This window comes from Pelodiscus sinensis, chromosome 17 (assembly GCF_049634645.1).
Source record: "Pelodiscus sinensis isolate JC-2024 chromosome 17, ASM4963464v1, whole genome shotgun sequence".
NCBI lineage: Eukaryota > Metazoa > Chordata > Testudines > Trionychidae > Pelodiscus > Pelodiscus sinensis.
The window spans coordinates 28,915,296-28,939,350 of NC_134727.1; the positions used below are offsets into that span (position 1 = coordinate 28,915,296).

The window sequence follows — 24,055 nt, forward strand, 5'->3', positions numbered from 1 at the left end:
GAAACTGTTTTGGTGTGTTTCATTTACATTAAAATACTTAATAGCGGAATTTTTCTTCTGCATAATTAAGTTTCAAAACTATTGGCTCAATTTGTGTAATTTTGAAATAATACAGTAATGTTATTTTCAGTTGTAAACATTTCAGAGTTACAAATAATCTCCTTTCCGAATCATAGCTCTGAGGTTCTACTGTATTATTAAAAGAGGTTTTAATTTATTTAGTAATATATTTCACTAATACATTATTAAGAATAGTTTACTCCTATCTGATATTTTAGTGGTATCTACTGGAGGAAAGACCACTTCCAAAGTACTTTCTTACTGATACTTGGGATTTGAGGGAAGTGTGTTTTGCACTTGTTGGTTAATTTTAGCAACAATAAAAATCTTCATTTTGCAGCTGCAGAGAGAGTGATCATTTGGCTTTGAGGTTTGGCTGTTTGATATCCTTGATTTACCGTGCCCTGTGAGGGATCTGCCTCTTCTTTCTGAGGATTATGTAAAAGGCATCGTTGTGCATATATTCTTCTGTGCTGTCCTACACAAACTTCACTTAATACTTGGTTTTCTGCAGCAGGGTTTTAATGTTAGCTTTTGAGATAAGAATTCACTTCCTTTCCACTAAGTACTTATTTCTGGAAGAAATGTAGCCGTGTTAGTCTGGGGCATTTTATTTCTGGAAGGACTAAGAATGGCCATTCAGCATTACATGTAACTTCAAGTACTGATCTCCCACCTAAAATCAGTAGAGCTAGTCATTAGGAAATGTTTGTATTTATAAATCTTTGTTCATTGACGACTTGAAAGCCTCAGCTACTGACTATACACATAGTTGATAAGCTTATTCTAGTTATGATTTTTAGGATTAAATCTGATTTTATTAATTTTTAGACTCTAGAATAAGATGCAGTTTAGCTTGCCACATGTTCTCTACTTGTCTGAATGAGCATTGCCATTTTGTACAGTAGACATTTGCCATAACACCTGAAATGAAGTAAGCAAGCAAACTAAGGAGAAAACATGAACAAAAATAATTTACGATGTCTAATGGAAAGTTCAGTATTCCCAGCATGAGTTGGTAGAGATTTTCTTTAATTTACAGAGAGGTCCTTCACCACTATTTTTTGTTAAGGTTTTTAAAAGGTGAAATGCTGCAACTCTAGATATTTTGAAGCTAAAAATCACTGTGTTATCAGTAGAAACTTCAGCAAAAGCAGCTGCTTTTGTGGAAAAACTTGCCAGCTGTCTACACTGGCTGCTTGAATTTCCTCCAGATTCTCCATTTCAGTAGTGAGATATACAGGGTCAGATTCTGAGCTGGTGTAATCTTTGTAGCTCTACTGGCTTCAGTGAAGCACCAGTTATTTACATCAGCTGTGAAGCTGTCCCACTTTTCATTTCCATTTTGGTTTGCATGGTTAATAGAGATCTGTAGAATATTCTTGACTAAAGGTAAAGATTTTCCTGAAGACTCTACAGAATTTTATACTACATTGGACTACATTTACCTTCCTGGATATTGCCATCTAGGTATATATTTAAAACAGCCTGGCTACGTCTAGACTGGCATGACATTCCGCAAATGCTTTTAACGGAAAAGTTTTTCTGTTAAAAGCATTTGCGGAAAAGAGCATCTAGATTGGCACGGACGCTTTTCTGCAAAAAAACTTTTTGCGGAAAAGTGTCTGTGCCAATCTAGACGCGGTTTTGCGCAAGAAAGCCCCATCGCCATTTTCGCAATCGGGGCTCTTTTTGCGCAAAACAATACTACGTTATCTACATTGGCCCTCTTGCGCAAATGCTTTTGCACAAGAGGGCTTTTGCCAGAACGGGAGCAGCATAGCATTTCTGCAAGAACACTGACAATCTTACATGAGATCGTCGGTGTTCTTGCGGAAATTCAAGCAGCCAGTGTAGACAGCTGGCAAGTTTTTCCACAAAAGCAGCTGCTTTTGGGGAAAAACTTTCCAGTCTAGACGCATCCCCTATGAAGTTTCATCTACTACCAATATGCACTTAGAAAAATGTAAAAAGTGAAGAATGTGGACTTGATTGTGTATCTACTTTTTCCTAAACAGCATTTCTACACTGTACAGGTATGTAAAAAAGCCCTAGGTCTATGTTCTCTTTAATCATTCCATGGCAAAGGCAATTTTTTTTTTAGTGTAGAACCACATTTTCCAAGGCCACAATGTATATCTCAATTAAAACTGCGTACAAGCCTTCCGTTATAGAACACGAGTTCCATGCAAAATTGTAAAGCTTCCTTTTTGTAACCCCTGTTCACTTTGCAAGGCTGTCTTTGCAGCCCGAACGTGAAACCAACCTCACTGGGCAAACCGAAATGAATCAAAATAGGGAACAGCCCGTGTGAAAACTGAAGCGTAAATGCCTAGCAATCCCTTGTGTAGATAATAACCGAAGCCACTAGCAGGCGGGAAGGGGTTCTGCTTGCAGCCTCAGGCTGCAGCTGGCTGTCCCTGCCCCTTCACAGGCGGCAGCTGCCGCTTCTCACAAAAGAGACGCAGGGCCGAGGAAGCTGGGCTTTGCAGCAGAAGGGCATGGACCGCATGCCCCGTGAAGGGGGAGGGAGCGAAGAGACCATTAGCCCAGCGCAGGGGAGCCCTGTGCATGAGGTAAGTACCATCCTTGTCGGGCTTTGGGGGGGGGGAACCCCTGACAGGGTTTCCTGGGCCCGCGCTGGGGGCGACCCTAGCGGCGCAGGCACTTGCGTAGGCCCCTGCGCTGGGCCCTTGGCGCCGTGAGGGGGCGGGGCCGCGGCCGCGCTGAGGCGATGCCAGGCGGCGGGGCCGGGCTGCGGCAGCTAGTGCTGTGGGGAGCGCGCCTGGCGGCGGCGAGCACGGCACAGGGCGGCGGGGGACCCGGCGGCAGGAGCCTCTCCGCCATGGTGAGAGGCAGGGGAAGCTCCGGGGGGGGGGGCGCGGGCTGGGCAGAGGGGAGCCTGGAGGGCGGAGCAGGGAGTCCCCCAGGTGATAGGAGAGTGGGCATCGGAGAGTGCCCCAGGGGCAGGAGCCCTGCCCCTCAGCCAAGCCCGCAGCCAAGCTCCACTCCTTGAGGGCCCCGTTCCACATTTCGCTTGTGCTGGGCGCTCTGTAGCGGGCACCGGTGTAATGTCAAAGCTCCTCCCTTACAGGAATGTGCCACAGGCAGCGCTCCCTGATTGGCACGGTCTCTGTAGGAATCCGCTGCTAGCGCTGCACAAGTCTACCTGCAGCAGGTCTCAGCATTTCTGTGTCGAAACAGCTCCCTGTGGGATTGGGCTCCTGGGGGCAGTTTCTGGCTTCCAGAAATAAGAAATCGCTACGGTGAGAAACTCGAACTGGGAGTATCACTTTCATCGTCGCTGAACCCTGGTCTTCCCTGGAACATCATTTTGGAAATAACGATTTATAAACAGGGCTGGATTAAGGCATGGGAGAGCTGGGCAGCTGCTTGGGGCGTTAACGTATAGGGGGGGCGCCTGATGGCAGCTGTAAGGGGCGCACAGCTCCCCTTATAGCTGCCATCAGGCGCCGCGCACCTGGCTCCTGGATCGCGGGCTGCAGCAGCTCCCAGTGGCCACTCTGCAGCAGCCGCCCGGGGCAGGGGCCGCGTTAACCCCCACAGCGCAGGCCAGCAGCGCCCTTCCCCCCGCAGCCAGGGGGCCCTGCACAGCCAGGCTGGGGCAGCCCTGGACTGCCCTGGGCAGCCCTGGACTGCGCGACAGAGGCTGTAGCCGGGCTGGGTAGGGCAGGACACATGCGTCCTGCCACCACCAGCTCCGTGCGCCCTCCCCCACGTGCTGGCGTGGGGACGGGGCCGCTTATGCGCCCTCCCCCAATCCGGGGCACAATTAAACAGTCTGCCTGGGGTGCTGGAATGTCTCGGTCTGGCCCTGTTTATAAACAACGTAGAAGTCTACCAACAGTTGATTACAAAGGATTACTCTAAACCCGTGTTTCTCAGCCTGTTTTGTAAAGTACCCTTTTTCCAAAAAAAGAAGTAACCCCAATACCTACAATTTTCAGACACACAATTTTTTTTCTATCATTGCAACACATTTGTAAAACAACTTAATCGTAGCCAGGTAGGAGATGACATTTTTTTCATGTAAAAAGTACAAAAATAATAATATGGTATAAAATTTAAAACATAAATTCAGTTTTCTCCAAATTTTAGTTGTGCTGAAGTACCTCCCAGAATGTGTCAAGTACCCCAAGAGTACCACTGGTTGAGAAACACAGCTCTAACCAGATAACACAAGTGCACTTATAAATGCCCTTAATGAAAGTGTAAAAGGCTCTGTAAAAGTCCTCCAAAAAAGCAAATTTCACTGTTGGTCTGAACTCCAGGAATTTGCTAGATCTGAATCAGCCTTAGGCTACGTCTACGCTGTGCATTGTTGTGCAAGAAGATATACAAATGAGGCATGGAGATGAATATCGCCACAGCTTATTTGCATACCTAACGAGCTGTCATTTTTGCAGAAGGGGCTTTTGTGCAAGGAGGAGTTATCTACACTACTCCTTGCGCAAAAAACCTTCTTGTGCAGGAGCCGTTGTATCACTTATTTTCAGGCAGAACGGCTACTGTGCAACAGGGTTTTTTTGCACAAGAAGGAGTAGTGTAGACAGCTCCTTCTTGTGCAAAACCGCCTTCCGCAAAATGGTGGCTCGTTAGGTATGTAAATGAGGCACAGCAATATTCATTGCTGCACTTTATTTGCATATCTTCTTGTGCAACAATGTACAGTATAGATGTAGCTGTATGATTTGAGAGGATAGCAGTTTCTTATACTGCAGACTAAGTAACTGTTCCCCATAAGAATGTCTTACCTCCACTAGGACTTTCTCACTGGTCCCTGTAGGAAAGTGATTCTTCCAGTATTTTCTTACAGGAGCAGTTTCTTCTGCCCTCTTTAAATCCATTTTTTAAATTTTGGTGTTCTCCCTCCTCCCATTCCTTATAACATTGCTCTCCAACCTTTTTAACTGCAAGATCCCTTTTCCAATGTAAGTATAATGTAAGATGTTCCTCAAACCGAAATTCCCGGCCCCCACTTCATTTCAACCCCTCTGTAAGGCCCTGCCCCATCTCTTCCCCTTTTCTGAGGCTTCACCATGCTCACTGCAGCCTTCTTCTTCCCTCAGTCTCAATCACTTGCACCAGGATGGGGTAAGGGTTTGGGGAGAAGGCCCTGTGCTTGTGCCCACGGGTTTGGAGTGTAGGAGGGGCTCTGGTCTGGGGTGGGACAGTGGAGTCCCGGAGGGTCTTCAGGTTGCAAGCTCTGCATCTGAGTTTGGGTGCAGGGGAACTCACATCTGTGGCAAGAGGATGGGTGTAGGAGGAGGTTCAGGGCTGAGACAGGGGTTCAGGAAGCAGGCTCTCTTTAACTGTGACGGCTTCTGGTGCTTCACCAGTGAGGTTAAGGCAGGCTTACTTCAGCCCGGGCCGTGCACCACTCCTGAAAGCCGTAGGCATGATATCATTTGGTGCCCCATCTCTACAAGCACTGAGCCCACAGCTTCTACTGGCCATGGTTCCCCATTACTGATCAATGGGAGCTGCAGGAGTGGTGTCTGCAGCAAGGACAGCATCTGTAGACCCCCAGCAGTGACTTTTTCTGGGGCTGCAGGGACATGCCAGCTGCTTCCAGGAGCAGCAGTTACCATAGAGTGCCAGAGTTTGTCATTCCTAAGCTCCCCCCGGCCCCTTCTCTCTGTGTGGTGATAGGGTACAGGATTGTGATAAGGAGGGACACCCTGACATCAGTACCCCCCTCTTGTACCTTCCACACTTTGTACAGCAAGCAGGAGGCTGCTTGGGGGGCAGCTCCAAGGCAGAGTCTAGGAGCAGCAGGACAAAATGGAATGGTCATAGAATCATAGAACTGGAAGAGACCTCAGGAGGTCATCAAGTCCAGCCCCCTGCCCGAGGCAGGACTAATCCCAAACCCAGACAGGGCTTTGTCAAGCCGAGACTTAAAAACCAATAAAGATGGAGATTCCTCCACCTCCCTAGGTAACCCGTTCCAGTGCTTCCTCACCCCTAGTAAACTAGTTTTTCCTAATATCCAACCTAGACTTCTCCCACCTGCTCCAGCGATGTGTAGAAGAGGGGGGCAAGAAACCTTGAAGCCACTCCACTATGTGGCAAGAGCACCAGTGCCAAGTTGCCTTGTTACAGGAGAAAGGAGAGAGTCCAAAGCATCACAATCTATAGGCACTTGTTTCTTGATCCCTGCCTTAGAGGGACCTCATAATTCAATTAGCCATGTTCAGTATTTTTGAAAACCATAGTTATAGGACTTTTTCCTAGCTTTGGCCTGATAATTAAAGACCTGGGTGTAGGTAGGCGAGGGGTCATTAGCATCAGGAGCAGGGATTTGCCATCTGGTAGTGCTTCCATTCTTTTTGTGTCAGTGATTTCATTGCAGTTCTGCTGTAGGACTTTCTGTTCTCCATTTGATATATGAATGGAGTGATGAGCATGAGGATAGGGGAGCTGTCAGGGTGGTTTAGGTGTATCTGGCATCCCACCACAACCATCTGATGATCCACGTGGTTCAAGCAGAGACTAGTGGGAGGGCAGTGGGATGCTTTTTCACTAGTGTTCCAGGCTGGATATTACGGTCTCCAGAATGCAGTACTAGAACACTAATAATAATCACAGAAGGAATTGCTACGTACAGATAGATACTTCCTTAGAAATCTCAAGTCCCATTGTTGGAAATCTGAACTTGACTCAACTAAATTATTTTTGTGATACTGTGACTTTTACTAAAGTAGTATTTTAGAAAAAAAATGTTTTCACTACACTATCTGAAAGTGCTTAGTTAGCAGTGACTTTGTTATAAAAAAGAGCTGGGGATGGGCAGAGGGAGAAATAGGAATTTAGGTTACGATGCAGGAATTTGCATTTGGGCCAGTAAAGTTAAACTTTTAAATGAACTTGAAAAGATGGCAAACAGCGGGATGCACATGAAAAGTATAATCCCAGATATGCTTAAGGAAATAATGGGATATAAACCCAAAACTCGGGTCATCTGAAGAAGTAGGCTGTGCCCATGAAAGCTCATACCACCATCTATATGTTTTGTTAGTCTATAAAGAGCTACTAGACCGTTTGTTGTTTTTTAAGTTTAAATTATACTACAGTGAAACCTTTGTTATCCGTCACTCTGTTAACCAGAAATCTTTGTTAATAAGTATTGCCCTCAGCCACAATACTGTCACATCTTCAGGATCACAAGCTTGGCTTAATTTACCATGATTGGCTTAACAATTTATTATTTAAGAAGTACTAATCATCTTTAACTCAAAATAGAAATGTGAGACCAATTGCCTCCCACTACAAAATTACCAAGATTAAAAACCCGAGTTTTACTATTATTGTCCATTGGTTTTTCCTAGCTTGATGGGCCTCTCAGATAACTGGAATTTTTAGATAACTGGAATGCCCTAATCCCTGACCGTGCCAGATAACACAGGTTTTACTATAGATGGTTTCAAAACTGCAAAGGAACAAGATGTCCTCTTACGGCCACTGGTAGATGGACTCCAGTGTGGCATTCAGAAGTGTTTTGGTGAAATATTTGAGGACCCGGAGCTAATAGCCACTGACATTTTAATGCCAAATGTTAAGACCACTTGGGACAAGCATGAACTGGGATTAGAAAATATAAGCGACTGTGTCATCTTAGACAAATGAAACTGCAAAGAAGCTTGATGGGTATTTGGCCTCTTCAGGAGGGACTATGGATCTGCTGCAGTCTTTTCCTAGAATTAGGAAGCTGTGCATCAGGGCCAACAGACCTCTGCCTGCATCAGCTTCCTGTGAGAGTCTTCCGTGGTGATGGACTCATATTTTTTCATAGAAGAGCAAAGAATTGACTATGATAATTAAAAAAAAATGCTCCTACGGTTGAACAGACATTTTGGAAATTAATAATTACAATGGAAAAAGCTAAAATGCACACTCTGAATGTGGACAAAATAAATACATTTCTGTAATCTGACTCTTGTATTTAATTTGGTCACTCTTCATCTTTATAAATGAAGGCAATGACTACAGTTAAATTCCATCATTGAAAAATGTATAGTATATGTGTGTATATAATATAGAGTTATATTATAAGTGTTTATATACTGTATTGTGTTTGGGTGTGTGTGAGAGAGAGAAATAATGGTTACCTGCAAAAACTTGGGTGGTTAAGCATAGGTTCCCATAGAACAACTAATTTTTACTGTTGAATACCTAAGTACAATTAAGATGTGATACTTTTGTACTTCTACTCAAGTAGTTTTACAGAAGGTTACTTTGACTGTTACTTACTTACATTTGTTTCAAAGTAGCAGTACTTTGACTTAAGTGTCTTTTCTTCCAACACTGTGCATTGCACAAAGTAATTACAGTACAAGACATTACATTTGCAAGCAACAAAATAATAAAAATGGGTTGCAGAGACAGGAGCGCAATTCAGTGAATTACAGGAATAAGACAAGAGAAATGTGATGAATGTTATGAAATTTCATGTCCTGTCTTTAGCATCCTTTTTACATTTTGAACATCCTTTAAAATGCAAAAACATATAGATAGGGCAGGGCAAAGTGCAGGGGCATCTGCAGCACTACTGAGCATGCTCAGTGCCTCTGAGGTGATTAAATGATTAAAAATACATTTAAGCAAAGAAAAAAGCCCCCTTGCCACAGCCACCCTTTCACTTGTGCCTCGTTCCCATTGGGGAGGTTGTTTTTATTCCTCTGCCCTGTCCGTGCTGGGGCTTTGCACTCTGTGTTGTGGAATTTAGCTCGCGCCTCTCCCCTCACCAGAGCTGAGTTTGCCCAGAATGGATCCTAACTCTGCCTGCATCTGCTTTACCCCCTTGCTAAGTCAATGTTAAGTCATCTCCTCTGTTGAGCCACTTGTCTTCCTATTTAAGTGCTTTTAAAATGCCGTGAGCAAAAATGTACAGCTAGTGTGGGCAGAGAGAAGGGCAGGGGTGTCTGCATCCCTACTGAGCATGCTCAGTGCCTCTGAGGTGAATACATGATAAAAACATATTTATGCACATAAGAAAGCCCCTTTGCCATGATTATACTTTGACTTATGCCTCATTTCCCCTGGGGAGGCTGTTTTTAGCTCTCCTGCTCTGCCTGTGCTGGGGCTTTGCACTCCTTGTTGATGAGTTTCCCAGGTGACACCTCCCCCCCACCAGAGCTGAGTTTCCCCAGAATGGATCCTAACCCTGCCTGCATCTGCTGCACCCCCTTGCCAGGTCAATTTTGAGACACCTCCTCTGTTGAGCCACTTTTCTCCCTTTTTAAACACTTTTAACATGGACTAAGCAAAAACTTACAGAGAGAAGGGCAGTGGCTGCAAGAGAATTGCTGAGCATGCTCAGTGCTCAGGAAGTCTCACAATCTCTCAAGTAGGAGCTTTCTACATTACACCAGCCCTCTGCGCTGTGAAAGGCGAACTGCTGGGGTACTTCCATCATTAGGGTTCAGAGCCAAGACCCGCTCAGATAACTCTGGCTGTTCTCAGCCGTTGGAGCTTTTGTTTCAGGCTGTCTGCAGGGTTGGGCGCACACCTCTCGGTACTTGTGTTTTGTGATTTTCTTTGCATTTATAAGGCTTTGATAGTAAAAGTTTTCATTTAAAAAGAAATAAATTGTGCCCCACGATTAATGTGCAGCTACTGTGAAATAAACACTTTCCAGTCACAACATTGCAGATTAGCTCAATTTGTTCCATGCTGAAGTGGCAGGTGAGGTTGGCTAGGAGGAGACTTTATGGTGGGAGGTGTCAGATGGCTCCATCAGCCCCTAAAGGCAGTGACTCCCACAGAGAAATGAGGTAAAGGTTGAACAAAAGGCTCCACAAAATGTTGCATAATCTTTTTTTCCAGCAGTTCTAACAATTTACTGTTTGCATATCACCAATAACGGGCCAGGTGTGATTCGCACTGAAATAATTAGTTTAAAAAGTTCTCCCCTCTTTTTGATTAGTTTAAATAAATATTCAAGGTGAAGTATGTGTGGGGGAAGTAAGGGATTTAAATGCACTTTTTAAATCCTCCCTCCCCCCAAATTATTATTCTAAATCTTATGTGCTTGATTACCCAACAAAAAATGATCCTGACCTGGATCTTCCATTTACCTGCTGAAAACTCATGATCTGCTAATGTGAGATGCATGGTTGGTTCTTCATATCTGTGAATGTGTGAACGCGTCGGTAGGGTGGATTTGATACTAGGAAGCATGGGATTTATAACTAGGAGATTTGGGTTTATTTTTAGCTCTAACACAAATTTCCTATTTGACCATGAGCAGGTCGTTTGACCTGTCTGAACTTCAGAATACCCATCTTTCAACTACTAGGGTTGCACAAAAGTTCTAATTCACTCCTATTTGTTGCACTGCACTAGAAAGCTAAAAAAGTGAAAATTATCTTATACAAGTTGTGTGAATGAGATTTTCCTGGGCAAACTGGTTGATGGAGCTTTCAGACTATGTCCAGTTTATCCATCGAAACTTTGATTTCCACAGATGCTCTTCATGTCCAGCCCAGCCCAGCCATCTCCAAATTCCTCTGAGCTCATAGTCCTTTAAAAGCCACTGCATGAAAAAAAGATGTGCCAAGTATGTATTTAGCTTAGCACATTTACTGCTCTGCCTAAGCCCTAAGGGATCAGGACCGGATTAATGGGGGGGGGAGGGCTAGCCGGGCAGCTGCGTGGGGCGCAAACCTATGGGGGGCACCTGATGATGGCAGCTGTGAGGGGTGCCGCATGCCCGGGGCCTGCATGGCGCCCCCTACAGCTGCAATCAGGCAGCTTGTACCTGATTGCAGCTGTAAGGTGCGTAGCGCGCTGAGGGGCAGGGCCGTGCATGCGCCATGCGCTCGGGGGCAGAGCCGTGCATGAGTCGCATGCCTGCTGACCGGGGCGCAGGAACGGCTTGAGCCGGCCCTGTAAGGGATACCAAAGTTGGGATGCTCTGTGGGCCTGGAGCCAGGAACCTGAGTAGGATAATTCTTTGGGAATTAGCCTTGGGTGAGTTAGATTATAATATAGTAGCTAGTAACTATATTATAGAACCATAGAATACTAGGACTGGAAGGGACCTTGAGAGCTCATTGAGTCCAGTCCCCTGCCCTCATGAGAGGACCCAGTACTGTCTAGACCATCCCTGATAGACATTTATCTAACCTATTCTTAAATATCTCCAGAGATGGAGATTCCACAACCTCCCTAGGCAATTTATTCCAGTGTTCAATCACCCTGACAGGAACTTTTTCCTAATGTCCAACCTAAACCTCCCTTGCTGCAGTTTAAGCCCATTGCTTCTTGTTCTATCTTCAGAGGCCAGGAAGAACAAGTTTTCTCCCTCCTCCTTGTGACACCTTGAAAACTGCTATCATGTCCTCTCTCAATCTTCTCTTTTCCAAACTAAACAAGCCCAATTCTTTCAGTCTTCCTTCATAGGTCATGTTCTCTGTACCTTTAATCATTCTTGTTGCACTTCTCTGGAACTTCTCCAGTTTCTCCACATCTTTCTTGAAATGTGACACCCAGAACTGGACACAGTATTCCAACTGAGGCCTAATCAGCGCAGAGTAGAGCAGAAGAATGACTTCTTGTGTCTTGCTCACAACACACCTGTTAATGCATCCTAGAATCATGTTTGCCTTTTTTGCAACAGTGTCACACTGTTGACTCATATTTATCTTGTGGTCCACTATAACCCCTAGATCCCTTTCTGCCGTACTCCTTCCTAGACAGTCGTTTCCCATTCTGTATGTGTGAAACTGGTTGTTCCTTCCTAAGTGGATCACTTTGCATTTGTCCTTATTAAACTTCATGCTGTTTACCTAAGACCATTTCTCCAATTTGTCCAGATCATTTTGAATTATGACCCTATCCTTCGAAGTAGTTGCAACCCCTCGTTGCTTGGTATCATCTGCAAACTTAACAAGCAGGGCTCGCCAAGCTGTGGCGAGCTCTATTTGCGAGCTGCGCGGAAGCGCGCGCTGCGCATGTACAGACCGCATTGTGTGGCCCCGCCGGGCTAAAATCTACTTGCCACAGGCAAGTAGATTGCCTCATTTGTCGAGCCCTGTTAATAAGTGTACTCTCTATGCCGATATTTGAATAGTTGATGTAGATATTGAACAGAACCAGTCCCAAAACAGTCCCATGTGGAACCCCACTAGTTATACCTTTCCAGTAGGATTGTGAACCATTAATAACTACTCTCTGGGAACGGTTATCCAGCCAGTTATGCACCCACCTTATAGTAGCCCCATCTAAATTGTATTTGCCTAGTTTGTTGATAAGAATATCATAAGAGACTGTATCAAATGCCTTGCTAAAGTCTAGGTATACCACGTCCACCAATTCTTCCTTATCCACAAGACTCATTATCCTATCAAAGGAAGCTATCAGATTGATTTGACATGATTTGTTCTTTTTAGATCCATGCTGGCTGTTTCCTATCACCTTATTATCTTCCAAGTATTTGCAGATGATTTCATTAATTACTTGCTCCATTATCATTCCCGGCACAGATGTTAAACTGACCCATCCCCATTGTCCGTAGAACATACTTTAATATGCAGTTCTTTGATACAGGAGCATGGATGCTTTGGCCTAAGATTCTACTCTCTTTGTTGAGCTGTTCTCAACTAAATCTGTAGTTTATTAACTAGCTTTGGGCTCATCATATGACAGGATATAATCAATAAATCACGGGTGAGTTTTGTATGCAAAGTCTTATGTTTACATTTCAATGTCCATACTCTGTTTCTGTTTTATCCTTCCACCACTTCAGTGGGTTTTTTCACTGTGCTTCATCGAGCGTTACCACAGATACATACATGTGAGCATGTTTCTGGAGCCTTGTACCTCCTTAATGTTTCTTAAAATATATTAGCGCATGCTCAGTATACTGTGTTTTACTAAACTGTTAAAGTTAGTGGCAAGTGTATGTGTATATACTATGGATGTAGTAGTGTAGTCGATTAACTGTCATGTGGCTTGATTTATTTTGAATCTTGGGGAAATTAAGACATGTCAGGGCTACTTAACTACTTTCTTATTTATTGCAAGCTTTAAGCAGTTAATATAGTTGTTTGTTTTACAATCCTTAAGAACAATTACTGTATAATTTAAACCTTAACTACTATGAATTCTAAAGCAATTAATACAGCGCAAAGCTATGCAAAAGCAATTAATATAAGATCTACTATAATACAGTAATAAAGCCTAATTTACTTACACGCCACCTGTATGCTACAGTATACCAGGCAAGATTTCGTGGTTCCTTTTCTTCCCATGCAATGGAATGCCATGTACTGGTTCGACGGTGTAAAGGGCCTAATTACTTCTAGTTACATTGAGCAAGATGTGTGGGTCAATCCTGCCCATTCCCTCCCATCGATTGTTCTTACTAAGCCCAATTTTATAGCAAAGACAGACTTGGTCATTCTAATAATATTTACCAATTGATTACATATTGTGTAGGATACGTAAAATACCTAATGCCTGTATTTTGGGGTACATCTTGCTACCCAAACTATGTGCGTAGTTGACAGTTTCATTTCTGCATCTGTACTTTTTGCTTATCAGAAACAGAAGTACCAGTACAAGGTTGCTTGTTCTGTGTTCTTGACGTGGTCTCAGGAGCGGCCCATGAGTCTAGGCAGACTAGGCAGTCGTGTAGGGCGCCGCCAGCCCAGGCGCCCTATGATGACGTCACGGGGTGTCCAGGTGCCCCGTGATTATGTCACGGCCATTGACAGCCGTGCAGTTGGGGGCGCTGATTGCGCCTTCCGCCTGGGGCGCCAGCTGCTACAGCTGGCCTCGGGCCGCTCCTGCGTGGTCTCACATACCATGCTTAATCTGCGTTGTTATTCAAAACATTTTCTGACTCTCACAGCTTCCCTTGACCATGCCTGCATGCTTTGGCACACCAGACTTGAGATAGGCCAGAAGTCTGCACTGTGGACAAGGCAGACAATCATCATTTATTGCCAAGGCAGACAAGCACCATTTATTGCCAAGGCAGGGTAGTCCAGGTTCCCCTACATTAACAGATAAGCAAAAGCTTATAGGTTAATGCTATAGACTACACACATTTCCCCTCCCCTCTCCCCCCACCACCAGTAAATTTTTTTAGAAGGCTAGCCAGCAGCCCGGCTCAGTTTTGGCTCACGCCAGGTGCAGGACCTACCCCAGCTGTGGCTCTGCAATTAAAGTGTATTAGGAGTTGGGCAGGCAGGAAGCCTGGCTCAATTTCAGTTCACGCTGAGTTCGGGAGCTCAGACCTCCCCACCTTCTCCCCCCTACCAGACAGGGGCTGCTGCCACCTTGCACTGCTGCCTCTTTATCAGAGGCAGCAGCACAGGGCAACAAGCAGTCGTTCTGCAAAAGGAGCTGGTTTTTAAACTGGCTCCCCTCAAGGACTAGCTCCCATCTGGCATCCTGTGCTGGCCCTGCCCCCAGGGACTATAGAATAGTCAACTAACTGATAAGAATTCATGAGGTTACTCAACTATTCAATTATCCGATAGTTAACATTCCTACTATATACACATTCAGAAGGCAAAACTTGGCTTTTACAATCATTATTTGTAAGCAAAATTTCTCCGGAGTCAGAAGAGCTGGTATGTATTGAAGACCAGGCCTGTGGCAAACTAAATGCAGGCTGCCCCCGACTTGCGATGCGATTGGTTCCAGAGATCGCGTCGCAAGTTGGAGGCATCGTAACTCCACATCATAACTCGAGTCCACATTTACGACAGGCGTCGTACACTGTTGTAAACATGGGGCCGAGGACGTAAGTCGGGGGATTTCGGCCCCTTCCTCACTTTCAGGAAAGGCCTAAGTGCAGGGGGGGGGGTCATAACTCAGGCAATCGCAAAGCGGGGGCCTCATGTAAGTCTGTTTGTTAAAACGTGATAAGCAAATCTGAAATCACTGTTACTTTAGAGAGGCTTGGATAAGGCATGAAAAAAGCAACTGAAGCCTTAACCTGTTCTAAAAAGTAAGAACTGAAAAAAAATCTCCAACAAAATAATACCATTCTACCTCCTGGTTGACTATAAACATGATCAATTTCAACCCAAAGACTATTTGTATATGCTTTAAACAAGGCTTAAAGGGAAATTTTAATGAATAAAAGTTCCTATAGCAACACCAATATATGTGTTTGTGGAACATTTAAAACTTGTCTGTTAGAGTGAGTGAATCCAGTTTAAAATAATTGTTTAATCAATTGCATTAACTGCATCTGTGTAGAATGCTCTTTTTTATCTTCATTGTTAATGAATGTGTTTATATTTTGCTTCTTGGAGTTAATTACTAGGTATTACAGTAATATATATATTTCATCTTTAAATGATAAATGTATATCATTTTTCTGTCCAAATATCATGAATAGGGAACAGTCTTAAAACCTTTTTGCTGCTTAATTGGAAGTAATTGAATTAACTTCTGATTTTTGACAGGCAGCGCCATCTTGTGGTAAAGTGATAACTTTATATTTTTATTAAAGTTGTAAATATAAAAGCTGCTGTACCTTTATATACATGCAACAGACTGCATTTTCAAAAAAAGTTCTTATCAGCATCATCAAATGAGTGTATAAAAAAGTTTGAGAACATAGCAGGTTGATTATATATGGTTTGGCACTTCTAGAGTGAAGTAACCACACACTTTAAAACTGTCAAATTGTTTACAAAGGCAGATACATTGGAACCTCTCATCTCAGGTTCTGTTTTGCAGTTTTTGATTTGAAAATTGTTCAGCTATTTGTCAGTAAGTTTTCATAAAATCTGGATAGTTGATTATTAATATATTCAAAGACAAAAGGCATCTGAGAATTTCTTGTTCTGCCTGGTGTACCATTGTGTTCTTGGAATGAGTTTGGCATAGGTTTGTGACCAGGAACAGACAATTGAATAATCTGACTTTGGTTGAAATGCTTTGATTTTAGCTAAGATCAAGTATGGTATCACTTCAATATCTCACACATTCTGTCAGAGGATCTTTTTCTACCCTCAAAGTCTGTGTCTGACCTCATACCACTTTTAGGTCCTGATTCAGCAAGATACATAAACAAATGCTTATCAGATAGTCAAGTAAACTAGCCAATTCTCGCCCCCCCGCCTCTTGCTGCCTCTATCAGATAGAGGCAGCAAAGGGGAGGGAGGAAAGGGGGTACTTCAAAGTGGCAGTGCTGCATGGAGCCCGTATCAAGCTCTGTGCAGCACTGACCCTTTGAAACACTGCCTCGGCATTTCAAAGCAGCAGTGCTGCACGGACCTCGGTATGGGCTCCATGCGGCGTTGTCGCTTTGAAGTACCTCCTCTCCTCCCCCCCATTTGCTGCTCCAGGAGCCCGGGAATCAGCTGGGGAGTCTCTAGCTGACCCCAGGCTTCGCGTGGCATTTCAAAGCGGCAGCACAGCATTGTCTGTGGTCATAGGGGGACTCTGAGTCCTCCATTGATCCCGGGCTCCACCTGGGTGCTTCCGCTTTGAAATACACAAGAGCCCCCCCATTTCAAAGCTGGCACCCGTGTTAAACCTGGAGTCAACAGGGCTTCCCACTGGCCCTGGGCTGCACGTGGAGTTCTGCATTCCTCCTTTGAAATGAAATGTACAAGAGCCCCCACTGGGGCTCTCATAGAAAGGAGGAATGTGGAAGTGCCTATCAACTAGTCAATGGAAAGTCAATCACTACTCGACTAGTAAATTACTCAGTATTTAACATCCTTAGTATGTGGGTAGTTCCATTGGCTTCAGTTGAGGGATACTGATTTGCTTAAAGTGAGGCAAATGCTTAAGAGCCTTTCTTTTAGTGGAAACTCTATTTAATTGCGTTACTTCTGATTTGTAATGTTGTGAAAGTGGCACATGCCTCATATTCTTATACAGAGCTCCTAACTGTGGATTTCCTTGTGCAAATGGAAGGTAGCATTTATCCTTTGAGTAAGAAAAATTTTTCTTCTCAATGACAGAGAGAAACATTTATAAATTGTTAGTGTTTGAGTTCAGTAACTATCTTGTTTTCTGTTTTTTACACTTTCTTTATAGGAAATACAGGATGCAATACTTATGCATAATACACAGTGATTTCTGGTATAATATATGATTTTCTAATTTAAAATTTGTCATGCTTAGTATTTTTTCAGTTATATATCCCTCAACTTCAAATAATTACTGCACATTACATTGAATTTTAATATTTAAATGATGGGAAATGGCAAAATTGGATTTTCAGCAAATATTTCAGACTTCACAGTATATGGATAGTTCAGACAGGCCTAATATAAATGAAAGTAATAATACGACCGAACAAACGTATTCTTGAGTTCATTTTTTGTTCCAGGAAGAGAGTAAAAAAACCTTGTGTGTAAGCACATAACCAAAGTTAATTCACCAAATAGTTATGTTTTGTGGCTCAGTTAACTGGCATATGATGGTGTTCTGTTAAATTATAAAGGGTAACAAAACTTCATAGTAAACTTTTCACTTTTGTTGTCAAAGGATTGTATTTTTGAAATACATAAATCATAATTTCAGCACATAATTTGTATTATAAAAGGAAATGAGAGGATTGTAGCCTTAGTTCTTAAATGTATTTTTTTTCTTTATAGTCTTCTCAGTCTCACTGGTTGACAACAGAGGAAAGGACCCAAGTTTTACTTGACATCAAAGCTTCAGGATGGTCTGAGCTGGGTGAAAGAGATGCCATCTACAAAGAGTTCAATTTCAAAACTTTTAATCAGGTAACTATTGGTGTATAGTATCCCTAATAAAAATAAATATAATTTTCCTAGTGAAGAAAGATTCACATCCACAAACCTAAGAATGTTCATTTGGGAGTGAACCCTATTTACTGACATGAAGAAAGCAGTCTCACTGAAGATATCCGACCAGATTCTAATCTTAGTTACCCAGGTGTAATTTCATTGACTGTGTTGCCATTAGTCTATGGTAAGACAAGCAGAACTTGACTCTTAATATCTTTGTCATTACTAGCATTCCTAACGGAATGTTAAAAATATTTGGCTGTTGCATAGCACTTCTCATACAAGTCTATGAAGAACTTTACAGAGGCGAGTAAAATGAAATCATAGATATCTATCTCAAGCCAAACTTGGAGAGGGGGAAGGAGGGAATGTGAGAAGCATGTTAAAAATCACCATTTACATAAGAAGGGAGAGTTATGGTACTTTCTTGAATTAATTGCCATAGACTTTGTGGCTGTGTCTAGACTGGCAAGTTTTTCTGCAAAAGCCGTTGCTTTTGTGCAAAAACTTGCCAGCTGTCTACACTGGCCACTTGATTTTGCGCAAAAGCACTGACGTTCTACTGTCCGAAATCAGTGCTGCTTGCGCAAATGCTTTGACGTTCCTGTTCGGGCAAAAGCCCTTTTCTGGAAATGCTTTTGTGCAAAAGGGCTAGTGTAGACAGCTAAAAACTGTTTTGCGCAAAAAAGCGCCGATGGCGAAAATGGCGATTGGGGCTTTCTTGCGCAAAACCGCGTCTAGATTGGCCCGGACGCTTTTCCGCAAAAAGTGCTTTTGCGGAAAAGCATCCATGCCAATCTAGACACTCTTTTCCGCAAATGCTTTTAACGGAAAAACTTTTCCGTTAAAAGCATTTGCGGAAAATCATGCCAGTCTAAACGTAGCCTGTGAGTCTGCATTTGGTACAGCAGATTGTAGGTTTAAACAATCCTGCTGGAAAGGTATAACAAGTGGGGTTCCGCAGGGGTCTGTTTTGGGACCGGCTCTGTTCAATATCTTCATCAACAATTTAGATATTGGCATAGAAAGTACGCTTATTAAGTTTGCAGATGATACCAAGCTGGGAGGGGTTGTGACTGCTCTGGAGGATAGGGTCATAATTCAGAATGATCTGGACAAATTGGAGAAATGGTCTGAGGTAAACAGCATGAAGTTTAATAAGGGCAACTGCAAAGTGTTCCACTTAGGAAGGAGCAATCAGTTTCACACATACAGAATGGGAAGCGATTGTTTAAGAAGGAGTATGGCAGAAAGGGATCTAGGGGTTATAGTGGACCACAAGCAGAATATGAGTCAGCAGTGTGTTGCTGTTGCAAAAAAAGCAAACATGATTCTGGGATGCATTAACAGGTGTGTTGTGAGCAAGACACAAGAAGTCATTCTTCCGCTCTACTCTGCGCTGGTTAGGCCTCAGTTGGAGTATTGTGTCCAATTCTGGGCGCTGCCTTTCAGAACGATGTGGAGAAATTGGAGAGGATCCAGAGAAGAGCAACAAAAATGATTAAAGGTCTAGAGAACATGACCTATGAAGGAAGGCTGAAAGAATTGGGTTTGTTTAGTTTAGAAAAGAGAAGATTGAGGGGGGACATGATAACAGTTTTCAGGTATCTAAAAGGGTGTCATAAGGAGGAGGGAGAATACTTGTTCATCTTGGCTTCTGAGGATAGAACAAGAAGCAGTGGGCTTGAACTGCAGCAAGGGAGGTTTAGGTTGGACATTAAGAAAAAGTTCCTAACTGTCACGGTGGTCAAACACTGGAATAAATTGCCCAGGGAGATTGTGGAATCCCCATCTTTAGAGATATTTAAGGGTAGGTTAGATAAATGTCTATCAGGGATGGTCTAGACAGTATTTGATCCTGCCATGAGGGCAGGGGACTGGACCCGATGACCTCTCGAGGTCCCTTCCAGTCCTAGTATTCTATGATTTAAACCTCATTGAGCTTGAATTTTAAGGAAAAAGCCTGGGTCATACTGTGCCACCATTTTTTAAGAATTTTTAAATTTGAAAACAGAGATGAAACCTGCTTTGAAAATGGATGGTATCATATGGCCAACTATTATTAAATGTATTTTAAAGAGAAGATTGTCAGCTAGATTCTTGCTACCATGTCTCTTTTTGTAGGTGTCTCACTTGAACAATCAGAAATCAAATTTTCCTTCTAAAATGAGATAAGTTACAAGCAGAATAGTTAACTGTATTAATGGCTGTTCTAAATAAGACACAAATTAGTCCTAACGTAAACTTCCCATTTCAGTGCCTTTAAGCTTGGGTTTATTTTGATAAAATGAATTATGTTTGATTTTGTCTTTTTACATTTTCTCATTGCTCTTTTTTAAAAACCTGGCTTTACTGATATTTATGACACTTTTTATGCAAGTGACTTATTTTTATTTTAACTTGGATCTTCTTATGCAGGTTTAGGATCACGTTATCAAAAGGTTAAAACTTAGCTTTAGAGTACTAGAAGATTTATCCTGTATTGCTTGGGTCCTTAATTCAATTAATTTTTGTTTTTTTAAAAAAATAAAATTTAAGTGTACATGCTTCATTTAAATCATTACTTGGGATGGAGCTGGAGACGAGGAGTTCAGTATGCAGTGTGCCTTGGGGAGAGAGGACTACCCCAGCCATCTGTCACCACAGCAACTTGAGGTCGGGGGGGGGAGCATGTTCCCCGTCTGGGGCAGATCCAGGTTTGTCTGGCCCCTATGCTACTCAGCCAGAGTGAGGAATGCAGCAAACTGTGCTTTCCACTTGCTCCCTGACAAAGGGGAATAGTCAGCAATGTTCCCGTATGAATCGGGAGGGGGGAGGGTCAGTCACCACTCTCCCAAAGGGCCCGTTGCTGGGGCAGTCCTGGATAGGGGTGGAGAGTGCCCAAGCCAGCCCTTTTCACCTGCCCGGTGAGTCTGTTTCTTTTTTTTCTGAGAAGCAATCCCATTCCAGGCATATACCATTTTCCTGGCACAACCATCCTTAAAAAAGGATGTTAAGAAGCAGGTAGTTGACTAATCGTGTACTCGATACAATTTTTATTGAGCACACGATTAGTCGATAGCTGTGGCTCTTAGTTTAAATGTAGTAGGCATGTAGGCAGCCCAGCTCCTACTACATTTAAACTGCAGAGCTGCAGCGGGGGTAGGTCCGGGACCAGCGTGAGCCAGGACTCAGCAGTCTCAGCTCACACCATGTTCCAGAGTGCTGTGGCTGTGCTTTTTAAATGAGAGTCCCCTACTGCGACTCTGCTTTTTAAATGTTGCTCCCCCCAGAACCGGCTCCGGCTCCTGCTCCTCCCCTCCACTTGCTGTGTCTGATACAGAGGCAGCAAGGTGTGGCGGGGAAGTGAGTAGTTGAGTAGTGACTTAACTCCCAATAAGCCTAAGTTTATCAGGTAGTCGACTACTCGAGTAGTGGCTTATTTCCCCAAACCAAACCTTGCTTTATGTTATGATAAGAGGAAGCTGTATACTGAATTTGGGGGTCCTAGCTCTTACCATTCAGGAGGAGTTCTTGAATAGACAGACAGACAAATGCTGTAAAATATATAGATGATTCTGCAGTTGTGCACACGTTTGTGTGTAGATATCCAACCAATGTGTTTGAAAAATTGACCTTAAATGTGTGTGTTTAAGTCTGCTGCTCTTCCCCTCATTTCTGTTGCTTGGGTGAAGTCAATTTAACAATCCTCTGTTCTGGTCAAAATAGGGCTAGATTGTTGTATTAGGGATTTTGGATATTGTGTAATTGAATAGTCATGTAACTGCATGAAATCTTAGTGGTTACACGGCTACTCGATAGACCCTGGGGCAGGGCCGGCAGCCAGTGCGCTTTGACCCCACTCTTGGGAAGCACTTGCCACCCCACACTGCTGCCTCTGTGTCAGAGGCAGCAGCACGAGGTGGCAGGCAGGAGCTGGTCCACCAGGGGAACCAGTTTAAAAACCAGCTCCCCTCGCAGACCATCTGCCTGCTGCCCCATGCTGCTGTCTCTGATACAGAGGCAGCACTGCGGGGTGGAATCAGCCCCTGTCTGTGGGAGGTCTGAGCTCCTCTTGGACAGACACTGGTCTGGCAGGAGTTCATGGGAGGCGGAGCAGCCTCTCTTCGTGGAGAGGTTTGGACCCCCCATGGACAGGGGCTGCTGCCATGGACTAACCTCTGTCCATGGTGAGTCCAGGCTGTGGCAGACAGAGGTTGCTTTGCAACTGCCTCCCTCTGTGTCGTTGCCTCTGATAGAAACCGGCTTTTAAGCACCGACTGCCTGCTCTCCCCCCTCACTGCCTCTGTAGCCTCTGAATGCTTGCAGCTGGATTTACAGAACAAATGTTTATCTCCTAGGAAGGTGGCACTGAAGATGAATTCAATTGTTCTAGTTCATTTTATCTACCAGTGGTTATATTTACTACTATCCCCACACAACCTTTGCTTATTTATTGGTATGTCTCAAAAGCATATTATAAATCAGGGAAACAAAGTGCCAAAAATGGAGCTAGCTATCTGCTTTGTAGAGTTTTGTAGTCAATACGTGTCCTTTAATAAATACAGGTTTTTATATGTAACTTTTTATTTAATTTAATACATCTTCTGTTTGCATAATTTAATGTGAATATTTAGTAAAAGTCAGATAGTCAAGAAATACCATTTCCTCTGTGATCTTCATCATGCATGTAAAAAAAAAAAAAAGAGTGGTTGAACTGACATGAAAATTATTTCAGATTTATGTTTTGCAGATGATATGAATGTGATCAATATATTCATTGTTGCTTTATTGCTTTCAAAAGATAATGTGCATGATACATGGTAGGGATGTAAGCAAAAGCTTATCAGATGGTTGACTAGTTCCTTCTAGAGGCAGCAAATGGGGGGGAGCAGGAGCCGGTGCTGGGCTCGTGCTGGGTCCCCCCTGCTTCGCTTCAGCCTTTTAAATGTATTAAGACCCTGCCAACTCTTTAAAACATTTAAAAGGCAGAGCCGCAGCAAGGTTAGCCCTGCTGTGGCTCCCCTGCTTATTGACTAATCAGAAAATCCATCGACTAGTCAATTAATTGATTAAACTATATTTAACATCTCTAATGCATGAAAAATTCTGTGGCTTTAAAATCTATGCCAGATTTACAAAGACTGTATATGTCAACAGATGTTAAGAATATAAATAGAGTTTTTATTATAAAGTTGCACAAACATGTAGACATAAACTTGGTTTATGTATGTTGTTTTCAGCATGAAAGAGAAGGATATGAAACTTCTGTGAAATGAAAGTTATTTAGATTCCTGAAGCTTTCAAGATGAAAATACCTTGGTTAATAACTATCAGAAATTACACTTCTGGCTTGGGAATTAATTTTTTTTATTACAGGATTTTACTTGGAAACATAGTGGTGGTGTTTTTAGAAGTTACATTTTATAAAAACGGGTTTTTGAGAGTTTGAAATGTTCCTAAAATCAGTCAGTGAATTTGCTTCTTGCTGTCAGTCCTTTTCTCTACTGTAATTCCCATTGCATGCTAGTCGTGATGTCCTGCTTTTAAAAAATATTGATGTATGCGAGGGAAATAAAATCTCATTTAATTGGTTAACTGGTTAACCGGAACGGGTAAGCCTCACCGGTTAACCATTCACATCCCGAATGTACATAGTGTTCTCAATCCAGCCCTGTCGAGAAAGAAAAGCATCTGGTGTCCACTGCAGCTTGTTCTCCATTCTTTATTTGGGCAGCTTCTATGACTAAAATGCCAATATTTACTTCATCTTCATGGCCATATTTTCATCATTGCTATTCATGCCATTCCCTACCCAGATTACTAAAGAGCCCCAGCCAGTTACAGAAAAGTAAGTTTCTCTAGTAGCCTCCCTCACCATGATGTGCTTTTCCTTTAAGAGCGCAAAGCTATGAATAGGTGCTCTAAGTTTTGTATAAGGGTTAAAATGCAATAATTATGAATACAGATGCAATAAATTGAACTTCCCAGCCAGGGCCATACATCCTAGAATAGCTGCTTTAAGATGATGGTTCTGTTCAACCACTATCTCTCAATTAATCCTTGTCTAGTGTGCAGCTTTGGTAATACAGTGTGTGACCTTTGTACTGCAACATGTGACCTTTGGCTTCAGTAACAGGTCAGAAACTTGCTGAGTTAAATGACCAGTTCTACTAAGTTGGCCAGTAGAGGGTATTACAGTGCCAGTCAGAATTGAAACCCTATTATGTATGATCATATTCTCACACATGGTACTTCCC

General features: G+C 43.1%; 1 protein-coding gene across 5 annotated transcripts in view; it reads left to right on the plus strand.

Moving 5' to 3' along the window:
• The first annotated feature begins 2,443 nt into the window (after positions 1 to 2,443).
• Positions 2,444 to 24,055, plus strand: part of PCBD2 (pterin-4 alpha-carbinolamine dehydratase 2) — a 67,625-nt gene continuing 46,013 nt past the window's right edge. For 2 of the 5 annotated variants that reach the window (XM_075900408.1, XM_075900409.1), the window contains exon 1: positions 17,656 to 17,792. Coding sequence is in view for 3 of the 5 variants with exons in the window: in XM_075900410.1 (XP_075756525.1) it covers positions 2,795 to 2,908; positions 17,661 to 17,792 (246 nt within the window). In the remaining 2 variants the exon portion in view is untranslated. Of the gene's footprint in view, positions 2,637 to 2,735; positions 2,909 to 12,775; positions 12,881 to 17,655; positions 17,793 to 24,055 lie in introns of those variants that run through there. The other 3 variants (XM_075900411.1, XM_075900410.1, XM_014569998.2) reach the window with 3 other exon arrangements.